The sequence below is a fragment of the Aspergillus caelatus genome, assembly GCF_009193585.1.
Source record: "Aspergillus caelatus strain CBS 763.97 unplaced genomic scaffold BDV27scaffold_474, whole genome shotgun sequence".
NCBI lineage: Eukaryota > Fungi > Ascomycota > Eurotiomycetes > Eurotiales > Aspergillaceae > Aspergillus > Aspergillus caelatus.
The window spans coordinates 28-12,929 of record NW_022475737.1 but is presented as its reverse complement, the minus strand read 5'-3'; the positions used below and the strand labels follow the sequence as shown (position 1 = coordinate 12,929).

Genomic DNA, 12,902 nt, shown 5'->3' with positions numbered 1-12,902 from the left:
TTGGCTCGCTGCTTTACACTTTTTTTTTTTTTTTCTTTTTCTTTCCCCTGTTGCTGCGTGTCTCGTCGAAGGTTCTCACCGATTCGATCACCTATCATTGGCGTGTTCCTTAACATACAACTCCTTTCATCGTGTTACCTCGAGCTGCCACGAGACGTGCGCAGCTCACCGTCACGACGTCTTCCACAAAGCGCCGTAAGGTAGCAGAGCCTCGCAGACCAGGAACCCTTCCGGGTTTGTCGTTTGCCTCGCAGGCCGGAAGACGTCACGGACACCACAACTCCGATACAACCTCCACGTCCTCGCCACCAAAACCTCGTCCGTCCTCCGATCCTAGTGCGACCCAACGCCAAGGCTCTTCCTCTCCTCCGCAACGTTATATCCCCGCCCATTTGCAGGAGGAAGTGCTTGGGACTAGATCTACCCCGGATTCCGCTGGTAGCCCCATCGACCTCCCCTCCGCCGCTTGCGCTGGACTCTCCCTTGCCAGCGATCCGCCCATAGATATGTCTGGTTCCGATCAGCGAGATGGTAGTGCTCCGCCCGCTGGGCGTGACACCCGCTCATCCTCCCCCGGCGTGAAGCGGGCGGCTCCCGACGTCGTACATGATGTGGAAATGGATTTGGCCCCGACTGAGGAGTCCCAGCCGGACAAAATGGATACAACCGGAACGGAGGACGACGATTCTACTACCAACGATGTTTCCGGATCTGACAACGTCTATCCCACCCCTTCCAGCATGTCGACTTACACAGCCTCTACCGCGACCAGAGCCCATTCCAAGGCTCAGCCTACTACCCCATCCGAACGACCGTCCTACGATGATCAGGTCGCGAAAGTAACGTGCTTCATGATGCAGCCCCTCAAGGAAGGACAGAAGGGGTATATTGTGTCGATGGCATGGCTAAAGCGGGTGCTCTCGAGGAGCTCAACTCATGCAGACAAAACGGACAAGACTGCTACAGAAGGAGAAGTTGGTCCGGTGGACAACTCTGATTTGGTTCTAGTTACGGATCCTGCGAATGCGTCCTTCAAAGACGAAAAGGGAGAGCCCTTTGTACCCTTACGCCCAGGCTTACAGATGAGCGAAGACTTCGAGATTGTACCTCAAGAAGGATGGGATCTGATTATGCAATGGTACGGCTTGGCAGACCAGTCACCAGCCATTGTTCGCTACGCCCACAACACCAGCGTTGGCGGAGACTCCGAGAACATCCAGTATGAGATTAATCCGCCCATTTTCACTATCCTGAAGCTTTCCAGCCAGTCCGGGGGCACTACACCTCAGTCCCTAAAGGAGAAAAACATGAAGCCCGTACGGGTTTTAGCTAGCAGGCATTCTAACTTCCAGAAGTGGTTGAAGGAAGCTAAAACATTGGCCAACATTGATATGTCTACCAAGGTTCGTGTTTGGAGAATTTTGGGCGGTTTGGGCAGTGCGACAGCATCCGCCGCGATGACCCCAGCTGCTTCGCGAAGCGCTTCACCGGCGCCTGCAGCCTCGATTGTCGCTAACGCCGGTAACAATCTTGTGATCGATCTGAACACTTTCCTGTCGCTTTCCGAGGGTGCCCAACGGGAGTTGTTTGAGGACGCTAAAGATCAGACCGCCAACCCTAATTACAACGGTCGGATGACATTGGATCTTGCTGGACTCGGCGGCAGTGATGTCGTGGTGCTAGAGGAACGTATACCCGGTGGGGAGTGGGTCTCAGAGGCCTCTAAGCAGACACTTAATCGCCTTGGTGTTCCCTCCGGTAGTCTGAAGAATGGCCCTTCGTCTAAGCTGAAGAACAAGAGCCCTACTGCCAGTGGCCGATCATCTCCAGTACCAGAACCCGTTAGGGGACGGCGGAAAGACGGGAAGCCTCGCGGCTGCACGGGTTTAAGCAACCTTGGAAATACGTGCTACATGAACTCCGCCCTGCAGTGCGTACGAAGCGTTGAGGAGCTGACCTATTACTTCCTGAGTATGTATTGATCGTCGCATACAGCATTCCCCACCAACCATTACTGACGACCATGGTCTGTAGATGATGTGTATAAGCAAGATCTTAACCCCAGCAACCCGCTGGCTCACAATGGTGATGTGGCGAAGGCGTATGCCAATTTGCTACGTATGATCTATGACGAGGCAGGCCAGTCCTCCTTTGCTCCCAGGCAGCTGAAACATACGATTGGTCGCTACGGCCCAGCATTCTCTGGGTATGGCCAGCAGGACTCTCAAGAATTCCTGCTCTTTCTTCTTGACGGGCTACAAGAGGATCTGAACAGGATCCTTAAGAAACCCTACATCGAGAAGCCCGACTCCACAGATGAAATGGTTCATAATAAGGTGGCACTTACCGAGTTCGCAGACAAATGTTGGGATATTTACAAGGCTCGCAACGATTCCGTCATTACGGATCTCTTTGCTGGTATGTACAAGTCGACTCTTGTTTGCCCTGCCTGCGACAAGGTCAGTATCATCTTTGACCCTTTCAACAACCTTACCCTCCAACTCCCCATCGAGAATCTTTGGGGTAAAGAGGTATTTTACTTCGGCCTAGACAAGAAACCAGTCCGGTTTGATGTAGAAATCGACAAGAATTCTAGTGTCAAATCATTGAAGGAACTAGTCGCTAAGAAGCAAGGCACCGATCCTGAACGCCTGATCATGGCCGAGATCTTCAAGCGCAAGTTCTACAGGATGTTTGATAACACAAGCTCCATTGCTGAGTGCCAAATTTCTGGAAATGATGAAATTGCTTTCTTTGAAGTCGAGTCCGTGCCGACTAATTACAACCCGGACAAGCCCCAGAAGAGTTACTTCTCCTTCAGCAGGTCGGATCAAGAGGAGATCCCAAGTATTGACTCTCCTAAGGCTGACCGCATTCTGGTGCCCATTTTCAACCGTGTTGAACGGTCAAAATCAAAGCGGGACCTTTTTGGTGTGCCCTCGTACATCGTTGTCACTCGGGAGGAGGCTTATGACTTCGATGCCATCTATGGCAAGGTGCTTGTTAGGGCGGCCACGATGACCACCCGTGACTTCCTGAACGAGGATGTTCTCGGAGAGGACCAGCAAGAGGCGACTCAAGAAGATTCGGATACAGTTGTTATGAACGACGACGACGCTCAGTCCGCCGATTCCAAGATCAAAACATCTTCCGTGGACGGCGAAGATGGTATGGTTGATGTGTCCATGCGCGATGCAGACTCTGCCTCCCAAACTGGCGCACCTCGCTCTGAAAGCTCGATTCCAGCTCGCTTCCGGGACATGTTCGAACTGAAGATCATGAAGGGTAACGAGCCAGTGCCCCTCGGCTGGTCTTCGGTGGAAGACAACAAGGAATACCCCAAGATGTCGTTCCGTATAAAGACGAAGCCGGTTGCTCCACCAGAGGAGTCCGAGGAGACAACCGACCCTGCAGATTCAAAGGCCACTGAGAGTGGATCTGGTTCGGGTAGTGATGCCGATAACTCTGCAGACGTCTCTCGCACCCCGGCTCCAGTTGCTAGAGTTCAGATTCGACCTCTGGTTCGACCAGGTGAGGGAATTGTTGTGGACTGGAATGACGAGGTCTACGACGCTCTTTTTGGCGGTAACAAGAAAGACCGTGATCCTCTCCGCGGCCTCCCAACATGGCAGGACGTTGAGCGGGTGAATGACCCCGAGCTGAATAAGCGACGTCAACTCCGCCAAACCCGCAAGAAGAGGGGTGTCACTCTTGAAGAGTGTCTGGACGAATTCAACAAGGAGGAAATACTTTCCGAGAACGATGCTTGGTACTGTCCACGCTGTAAGGAGCACCGTCGAGCTAGCAAGAAGTTCCAGCTATGGAGGACACCTGATATCCTCGTCATGCACCTGAAGAGATTCAGCGCCAGCCGCGGTTTCCGGGATAAGTTGGATGTGCTCGTTGACTTCCCTGTAGAAGGCCTCGATATGAGTGGCAGAGTGGAAGCTCCTGAAGAGGGTAAGAGCTTGGTCTATGACCTTTTCGCGGTTGACAACCACTACGGTGGTTTGGGAGGTGGTCACTATACTGCATATGCCAAGAACTTTTTCACTGGCCAGTGGAACGAGTACAACGGTAGGTCCAAATCAGCCACACACATTATAGTATCATGACTAACATACGTAGACTCGAGTGTCTCACGACCTATTGATCCCCAAAGTGTGGTGACTTCGGCTGCCTACCTCCTCTTCTACCGCCGCCGGTCCGATCGTCCGCTCGGTGGTAAGATCCTTGAGGAGATTACCGAGTCATCTACCCGGCCGGCGAGTGAGGCTGGTTCGCCCAGCGAATCTCGTGGGCAATCACCGTCGGGGGACGGCCGGCGTCTCGGCGGCTCATCCCACAATGGGTCGTCGAGCGTCTTAACCGGAGTCGGAGCAGCTCACCAGGAGGGAGGTGGTGGTTCGCGAACCGGAACCCAAGCGAAGAACGGGGATGAGACCGCGCTCCCTGGATCCACCAATAGCCCCAGTTCTGGGGCAAAGAGCGTTGGTAAAGAACACCGACTGGAAGGTATGAGTTTTGATGAAGCCGAGTTCGGTGATGGAGCGCAATCCGATCCGTTCCGCTTCCCGAGTCCGCCCTCGTGGTCTTTCAACCGAGTCCCGGATGCTCACGGCCGTTCACAGATGACCACAACGCTACCGGGGTCCACCTCTGATGACGACGACCTGCTCGACGACGATGCTAGCAACCAGGCAGTTGGCGGAGGAGATTTCAGCGATTCGGACCTACGGCTGGCCTCTTTAGCGGACAGCCCCGGAGGTCACGGAGCGGCATACCCGGGGACCCCAATGGAGGAGACTCCAATTCAGGATATTCCTCCTCCATTGGATGCAGATGACGACGACGAAGACGAGCTGCCCGTAGTGGAGCTACGAGTAAACGATGAAGACCGGATAATGCCTGAGTAGACAGGCATTTTCTGTTTTTGGAAACGCGACATGAATGATACTGGTAATCTGGTCGCTTTGTCGGCGACATCATGATGCTCCCTGTGTGGCTGATGATCTCAATGAAGGAGTCTGTGGTCTTATTATAATTACACTTTCTTTTCGTTTTCGTTTTTGAAGAGTTCCCTATGCAAGCCCCTGTATAGGGATTACGTTTTTTCATAGCTCGGGGGTGGCATCTTCGGTGGGTTTGTTGCATATTGTGAAGAGAATATGGACGGCGGGATCTAGCTGTCCTTGCATTTATATTTTGTTTATGGAGGAGGACTTCTTTCCGGACCTCCACACCGTGTTCTAAAAGCATTTCTTTTGCCGGTCATGGTAGAGCAGCCCGGCTGCATTGCATGAAGAAATGTATTCGTTTTCTTCGCCATTTACGTGATGTACCAACGGATATCGTAGTGATAATGCAGTAGAGTTCTGATGAGACAGACATAAGATCGAAGATATGATCATATACATTGTACATTGATGGTCAAGGCAGTGCACCAAGCGACGCAAGTGATGATGTCCGAGGTTCTTATCAGATGCTGCTTTTATACAGTTCCGATGACTAGTCTCAGTCATCTGATGTCCACTCAACCTTGTGACGTCAATACACATTTTAGTACAATCTGGCACATCTCGCCTTGTTTGTTGTGGATTCTGATGCGTGGACTGTCTGTATGATCCGCAGGATTATCGTGACAGATACTCTGGATCTGGTACCCTGAGGCTGACTAGGCTCGGATATAGCCATTAGCTGGCCCGTATATTGGCGCCATGCGTAGTGCATCTGTCGACTTGAAACAACTAAGAGAAATTGATAGACTAAGTCGTGAACGATATTGCGTGATCAAATTGCTCTAAGATGGCTCAAGGGTTAAAATCAGTAATAGTTGAAATGAAGTACTTATTCACGAGTTGTTTGTAACTCGGATATCTCAAAGTACAGGATAGGATATACCATCTATTTACGACCTAGTACTACTGTTGAGAACCAAAGGGCAGGGGAGACAAGATCTCCTCCATCATCTGAGGTGGTCAGGTATCTGAGGCATACAGAGTACTCATTATTGCGACTATAAGAAAGTCCACTTCCTCCTGCCTAAACTAGGTTGTCTTATCTGTGATGTGACAACACTAACAAGATTATCTTAGGTGAATGAATACGCCCAGTTCCACCCCACTCAATTTTACAAGTGACTCAAAAATCGGAGTAACCTCGAAGTATACCTGCTGCCCCCAGACCCACGTCAGCCTTTCCTTCCTCCCCAGTCACTTTTCACCTGACCTTCCACCCTTGTCGTGTATACAAAACAACATTCACCAAACCAGTATCACCAACCAGGACGACCACTACTACACCAACCTCAATCAATAACCCACAACCAGAAAGCCACAATTCCTCTCACCAAAATATGAATCCGCCCAAAAAACGCCTTCAAACAAACCCCCACCACAAATGCCTCACACCAACCCCCATCAAACCAAAAGAATCAACCTTCTCCCCTCCAACGACTCCCGAAACCCACAGAGACAACCTAAGCGACATCCTCAGCGACAGCGACATCAGTATGCTCGACCTTGGCCCAAGCCTCTCCGCTCGCAACACCTCTTGCTACCAGTCACCCAGCACAACCAAGGCCCTCACCCTAGACGCCAAGCAAGCCTCCTCACCCATTTCACCGACCACCGGACATGGGTATTTACAGAACGACCCAACTATGGCCCAAGACCTAAAGACTCGATATACTGCCACATACCCGTCAATGAAAGATACAACACAGAGAGCGGATATCACGCCTAAGAAACTCAAGATGAGGGCTGGGTCTGTGAGGGGTGCTTTGAGAACTTTTTCGTCGCCGCTTTTGTCGCCTTTGAGGAGTGGTACTGGGAAGGTTGGGAGGCCGGGTGTTAGTCGGACGAAGACTTCGTTCAGGGGTGTTGGCGGCGTATTGGAGCGTTGAGATGGGGCCTTGTTCTGCTTGGATTGGAAGGTTTACCGGATGGATGAGTTGATATTGGGAATGGGCATTTCAGCGTTTGGTGAAGATGTGATGGGGTCTTGAGGCGTTGGTGATTTGTTACCTGGACTTTTGCTACTATTGCTCTCTTTTGTTGTGGCTTGGTTAGATATTAGTGGTGATTGCTGACGGACCGCGGTGGGTTGCTTAGGGTATGGGCGGTTGATGCATAGGCGCATTTGAACACTGTTGCCAGAGGTTGGGAGAAGATACTGAAGTGGATTTTTGTAGGGGTAAGGCTTATTGTCAAGTCCAGAAATCCTTCCATGATTCATATCCTCCAATTATATGTGCATGCTAAAGATCAAGCATTGGTAGCTGCAGTGTCATCGAGTAACTATTAACTTACACTATTAACCCTTGTCTTGATTATTCACATAATTTAAGTGTTAAAGCCGAGTTGCCTCTCGCGGAAGCCATTCCGCTAAAACGTATCAGTAGGATTTGTTTTTTATCTAGAAGAGCGGAATTTGCTTCACGGACGAAAATATAACAACTGCAATGAAGATATTTTGTCGAAAAAAAAAAAAAAAAAGAAAAACAAAGAAGAGAATATGAAAGCAAACAAAGCCACAGTAAATGATGAATGAGACATTAAGAAAAATCATTAGCTGTCTAATGTCTCCTGCTATATATTAGTACGGAGTACTTCGTACCCTAATCAGGTAACATACATGATTGTTCATCCAGGACCTATTATTTTCCGCGAAACATTTGTCTCCTATGACTCTGTTATCCATGCCAAGACCGATCATCTAGCACTAAGAGTCAGCTCATGCGTTGTTAAGCCAATTGGATCGCTGAATCTCAGCTACAGATCGGGGTGCACCGATCATGTCCCACTTCTCAGCCGTACTGTGCCAACTCAGCAGCCGGGGTAATAAATACCCTAGCAGCCTTAGCATCGACAAAGGCGTCACCTCATTTTATTCTAACAGCCGGGTCATGACTGGGCCTATCATGAGCGCCGAAATTACTAGACGCGGTGTCAAGGACAAACTGAAGATTGTCAAGGGCAAATTGAAAAGGTTGCGGTATCGAGATCACAGAACTGTAACTAACCCTGATCAAATCAGCCAAGGTTCTTCAACGAGTCTGGAAGCTCCGCTCGCCCACTGTCAAGAGACGCACGAGTCTAATGACAGGCAACGCGATGTTAAATCTCAGGCCCCGCACAGCAAGCTAAATAACAAGCAACACAATGCTGTCCCACAGGATAAGCCAAACGGGGAAAAATGTAACCAGTCCAGGCGACGGAATCAATCTATAGATGCTTCTTTGACCCAACCTGGATCTGTGCCTCCTACAAAACCAGATCTGTGGCAACGTGGTTTTATTGACCTCGAGCCAGAAAAGCAACAACTTATTAAGTCCATACCGTTGCCAAAATATAACAAATCGGTCGAGTGTAACAATACCAATATCAATCCTGATATCGTGAGCCGTTTAGAAGCACTCAGTAGGGTAGTCAAAACTGTGAAGATCCAATATAAAATTGATCAAGAGAAATCCAGAATTAAAGAACCAGCTTAAAAGATTATTAAGGCTATTCTTAGCTTCCAGGACTTTATCCAGGCAGCTGTAATATTTGACCCAACAGGATATACAACTAGTGTCTGGGCAGTTATATCCCTAGGATTAATAGTATACTTATCTTTTCCCCTTGAAAATATCAAAATATTATATAACTAATAGATAGAACTCAAGCTGACGCAAAACTATCGTAGTCAGAAAGTGGCCTGGTTAGAATCTTGTGTCTTTTTAACTAATATTCTTACCCAGTATAGCTTCGTGGAGGACAAATATAAAAAGGACCCAAATACCGATAAGTATATCGAGACAGCTCTTATCCAGATATATATTGTAGTTTTAATGTTTGCTGCCCTAGTTCAGTCACTCTATAACCACAGCTGTACTGTCTGGATTTGGAAAAGTATATCTGGGAATTTACTTTCTGAACTCCAGAAATCTATTGAAAGGGCAGGATTATATCTATACCGATAGCTTCAGATAGTTGACCGGTGTGAATATAAAGAGAGAGAAAATAGACTTCTTAAAAAGACAGACAAAATACTGACCAAAATTGACTATGTACTGGACTCAGTCGATGATATCTACAACAAAATGGTTCTTGTGGAGCTCAAAGTTACAGAGGAAGCTTATTATAACACATATACCGGAGAGGAGTATTAAGAATGTTTGCAAAAAACGTGAACTGAATTTCTTAAGGATATCAAACAGTGGGCGACCGATTCAGATAGGCAAGCCGCATTTTGGCTGCAGGGTATGGCAGGAACAGGAAAATCAACTGTGTCACGGACAGTGGCTCGGTGGTTAGATAACAAGGGCTTACTAGGAGGCAGCTTCTTTTTTAAGAAGGGCGGAACAGACCGTGAGGATGCTAAACGACTTTTTACTACCCTTACCAAATAACTAACAGAGAGATTACCCTCTTATCTCCAGCAGCCTATCAAGAGGGCAGTTAGGGACTTGTGTAATATTGGAGGTAGCAATCTACAAGAACAGTTTAATAAACTGCTTTTAAAGCCTCTCAAGAGTCTTAATCTTGGCTTAAGGACTCTGTTAATACTGGTTATTGTGATCGACGCTCTGGATAAGTGCTAAGTACTAGCTGATATTGCGGCCTTCCTCTCAACTTTGCCCAAATTGAACGATATGAAAGATGTCCAACTACGAGTGTTTATAATCAGTAGGCCAGAACTGCCTATTATCAAGGGGTTTCGACAGATCAATAAGAACGAAATCGTTCTCTATAAAGTTAAGAGGTCGACTATCGAGTATAATATCTTAATCTTTCTCCGGCAAAAGTTTAATGGAATAAGAGATGATTACAAGCTTCCTTAAGACTGGCCTGGGAATAAGAATCTCAAGGCTCTAGTCGATATAGCCGTTCCACTATTTATTTATACAGCGACAATATATCGGTTTATTAATTGTGATAGAGAACTACTAAATGCCCGACTTCAAGCTATATTATCCGCACGCTCGATGACGGGATGGAGAAGATTGATAGTAAATACTCAAAGTTGACTGATATCTATTTCCCAGTCTTAGAGTATATTGTAATACAGAAAAAGCTGAAAGAACTAGAGAACTGGATGGACAACTTCTACCGAATTGTGAGTGCTATTATTCTTCTCTTCAGCCCACTTTTATCCGTCTCCTTGGCCAAGCTTATTAGTCTTGACCAAACAAAGGTCCAGGGCAGACTGAATTCTCTCCAGTCTGTTGTGTCAGTACCTAAAAACTGTGATGCTCCTATTCAGCTTCTTCACCTCTTGTTTCGCGAGTTTTTGGTTGACTGTTCAGCATCCGATAAATTTTGGAGTTATGAACCGGCAGGTCATATGCAACTTGCAGAGTATTGTCTTCAGTGTATGAATCGAGAACTATACAGAGATATATGCCATCTTTCAAGCCCAGATATGAAAAGAAATAAGATTAACAGGGCTGTGCTTGAGAGAGATGTTTCACCTGAGCTTCGATACGTATATCGATACTGGATACGCTATCTAGAGAACGGTAAATATTCTGCTATAAACTGGACACCGATAAAACACTTCCTGAAGTTGCACTTCTTGTATTGGTTGGAAGTGATAAGCCTTTTTGGATAGGGTCCGAAAACAATTCACAATATTACAGCTTTGCAGACACTGGTAAAGGTCAGTACTTTGGAAATCGAATTAGAAGATTGAATATTGACTGGCAGATAAAGCTATCTTGGCTAGCTAACTTTTTACAAGATATAAAGTGTTTTGTTCTGAAAAATCTCCAGATTGCGGATGAAGCGCCACTTCAGATTTATTACACAGGTCTGGTGTTTACACCCCAGATGTCAATTGTCCGGAGGCAGTTTGAGGCAGAGTTGCCCACTTTTATATGCCAGTTGCCACGAGTTGAGCAAAGATAGGGCGCAGAGTTGCAGACACTCGAGGGCTATTCAAACTGGGTTCAGTCAGTGGTCTTCTCGCCCGATGGCCGTCTACTAGCATCTGGCGGAGAGGATACCACCATACGGCTCTGGGACCCAGTGACAGGTACACTGCAGCAGATGCTCGAAGGCCATTTAGGCTCAGTTTTTTCAGTAGCCTTTTCACCCGAAGGCCGGCTGCTAGCGTCTGGCTCGGATGATAACACTATACGGCTCTGGGATCCGGCGACAGGTGCGCTGCAGCAGACGCTCGAGAGTCATTCACGCTCGGTTCGGTCAGTGGCCTTCTCGCCTAATGGACAGCTACTAGCGTCTGGCTCACTTGATAAAACTATACGGCTCTGGGACCCGGTGACAGGTGCGCTGCACCAGACGTTCAAGGGCCATTCAGGCTAAGTTCGGTCAGTGGCCTTCTCGCTCGATGGCCGGCTGCTAGCGTCTAGCTCAAATGATGCCACTATACGGCTCTGGCACCCGGTAACAGGCATCCTGCAGGAGACCTTGAGAACAGTGCAAGTAGTCACTAAACTTGCGTTCTCCGAAGATGGGTCACATCTTAGAACTAACCTAGGATCCCTTCATATTCAATCTCTCAACGACTATCATATCTCCCACTCACCTAAGTCGAACCTAGAGATATACTTAGTGCAGGGGGACTGGTTAACCGAGAACGGAGAACAAGTACTATGGTTGCCTCCTGAGGCTCGGCCAACTTGTTCGGCACTTAGACAGAATCAAGTTGTCCTAGGGCATGCATCAGGCCGGGTTTCATTGATAGGATTTCGGGTACAATAGGTATTGACCAATTCAGCTTTACTTACTATATTAATCGAACCTCTTTGCAAAGGGAGGGCCTTGGAGACACAGGGACTTTAGTTAGACTTAGTTATAGAATATGCTATATGCTTCCTTCCTATTCCACATTGGTGAATCCATTCAGTCTAGCCCCCACGGGCCTATCTCGCTAAGGAAGGCAAACTTTGAACACTTTGCCGCATCTAATCCTAGCCTTCCTTTTCTGGTTAATTCTATAACCAGGGGACAACGTTTATATCAAGATCATATTATCTGTCTCGGGGTTAAAGCTCAAAGTCTTACTTTCAACCGTACGTATCAGGCCTATGAAATTATAGATAACTACACGTCGATTAAATTCTAGTGTAGTATATTAATATCATCGGCTCATTCTATTCTCAACTCCCGATTCAGTGCGAATTTGTATTTCAGGGCTAGACACGCCAACTAAGCCACACCTAATTTCTGGACTACCTAGCTTCTTGGCGACTGGCTCCGAAATGAATGAAATTGTGCAAATCGATGAAGCTGGTTTTTCACCCGGCTGTAAGAGATGGTACACTTGCCCGGGTCCTCTAAGACCTGCCTATGGATGACCCATCCAAAGTTGCCGTTCACGCATCTGTATGCAAATGCGAGGCACTACGACAGGGAAAAAGCGCCAGTATAGAATAGGCTGGTAAGCTAGGCAACCGCAGATCTTGTGCTGACTGAGAAGATCGAGAATTGGTTGAGGTGTATAGCCACTGCATTTCCCAGTAGTCTGTCTTTTGCTTCACTTCCACCAGTAGCCAGTTTCCCCGTCCTTTCATGCCTGAGAGTAATACCAGGGCCTTAACCCAAAGGGTCCATGTTTGAATGAAGGCCTTAAGCCATTTCAAGGGCATGATATTTAAGGACTGCCCGCTGTCTTTATACCTCGAGGCTGGTGGGCTCTTTACAAGAGACTTCACGCCTTCTTGCACACTGGGTAGCAAGGATAGCGATAGCAGCATGACCGATAGTCGCTCCTCTCTCGTCACTTTCTGAAAACTCTGCCGCCTCATCCTCTGAGGCTATGAGTCCTCGAAATTCGCCGAGCGAAGCGAACAAAAGGCAGAAAGCTTGGACACCATCGATCCAAGATATAACGTATTTCACTAGCGGGATGGCCACACAAGCGGGATAGCCACCCCACGCATTTTGACCACGGTG

At 47.9% G+C, this 12,902-nt stretch overlaps 4 protein-coding genes across 4 annotated transcripts; all 4 read left to right on the top strand.

Annotated features, from left to right (window-relative positions):
• The first annotated feature begins 36 nt into the window (after nt 1-36).
• Nucleotides 37-5,309, top strand: BDV27DRAFT_139471 (putative ubiquitin-specific protease UBP12). Its single transcript, XM_032069464.1, has 4 exons — nt 37-1,971; nt 2,035-4,077; nt 4,129-4,515; nt 4,632-5,309. Exons 1-4 carry the CDS (start codon nt 507-509, stop codon nt 4,661-4,663), a joined length of 3,927 nt encoding a protein of 1,308 aa, XP_031920444.1. The 5' UTR covers nt 37-506; the 3' UTR covers nt 4,664-5,309.
• A 1,067-nt stretch (nt 5,310-6,376) lies between these two features.
• BDV27DRAFT_139469 (uncharacterized protein) lies at nt 6,377-7,482 on the top strand. Its single transcript, XM_032069463.1, has one exon. The coding sequence runs from the start codon at nt 6,512-6,514 to the stop codon at nt 6,902-6,904; it is 393 nt and encodes a 130-aa protein (XP_031920443.1). The 5' UTR covers nt 6,377-6,511; the 3' UTR covers nt 6,905-7,482.
• Nucleotides 7,483-9,978: 2,496 nt separating this feature from the next.
• BDV27DRAFT_151386 (uncharacterized protein) lies at nt 9,979-10,971 on the top strand (the record flags this gene model as incomplete). The annotated part of the gene is made up of 4 exons (XM_032071352.1): nt 9,979-10,504; nt 10,625-10,644; nt 10,698-10,732; nt 10,782-10,971. The coding sequence occupies 4 exons, from the start codon at nt 9,979-9,981 to the stop codon at nt 10,969-10,971; spliced, it is 771 nt and encodes a 256-aa protein (XP_031920442.1).
• A 62-nt stretch (nt 10,972-11,033) lies between these two features.
• Nucleotides 11,034-11,708, top strand: BDV27DRAFT_151385 (WD40 repeat domain-containing protein; the record flags this gene model as incomplete). The annotated part of the gene is made up of 2 exons (XM_032071351.1): nt 11,034-11,271; nt 11,311-11,708. 2 exons carry the CDS (start codon nt 11,034-11,036, stop codon nt 11,706-11,708), a joined length of 636 nt encoding a protein of 211 aa, XP_031920441.1.
• Nucleotides 11,709-12,902: the final 1,194 nt, after the last annotated feature.

Bases quoted from the DNA above. Each gene is read 5' to 3' on its own strand.
- BDV27DRAFT_139471 (XM_032069464.1), top strand. From the start codon at position 507: ATGTCTGGTTCCGATCAGCGAGATGGTAGTGCTCCGCCCGCTGGGCGT. The intron at 1,972-2,034 runs GTATGTATTGAT...CATGGTCTGTAG, and splicing joins GCTGACCTATTACTTCCTGA to ATGATGTGTATAAGCAAGAT. The intron at 4,078-4,128 runs GTAGGTCCAAAT...TAACATACGTAG, and splicing joins CCAGTGGAACGAGTACAACG to ACTCGAGTGTCTCACGACCT.
- BDV27DRAFT_139469 (XM_032069463.1), top strand. From the start codon at position 6,512: ATGCTCGACCTTGGCCCAAGCCTCTCCGCTCGCAACACCTCTTGCTAC.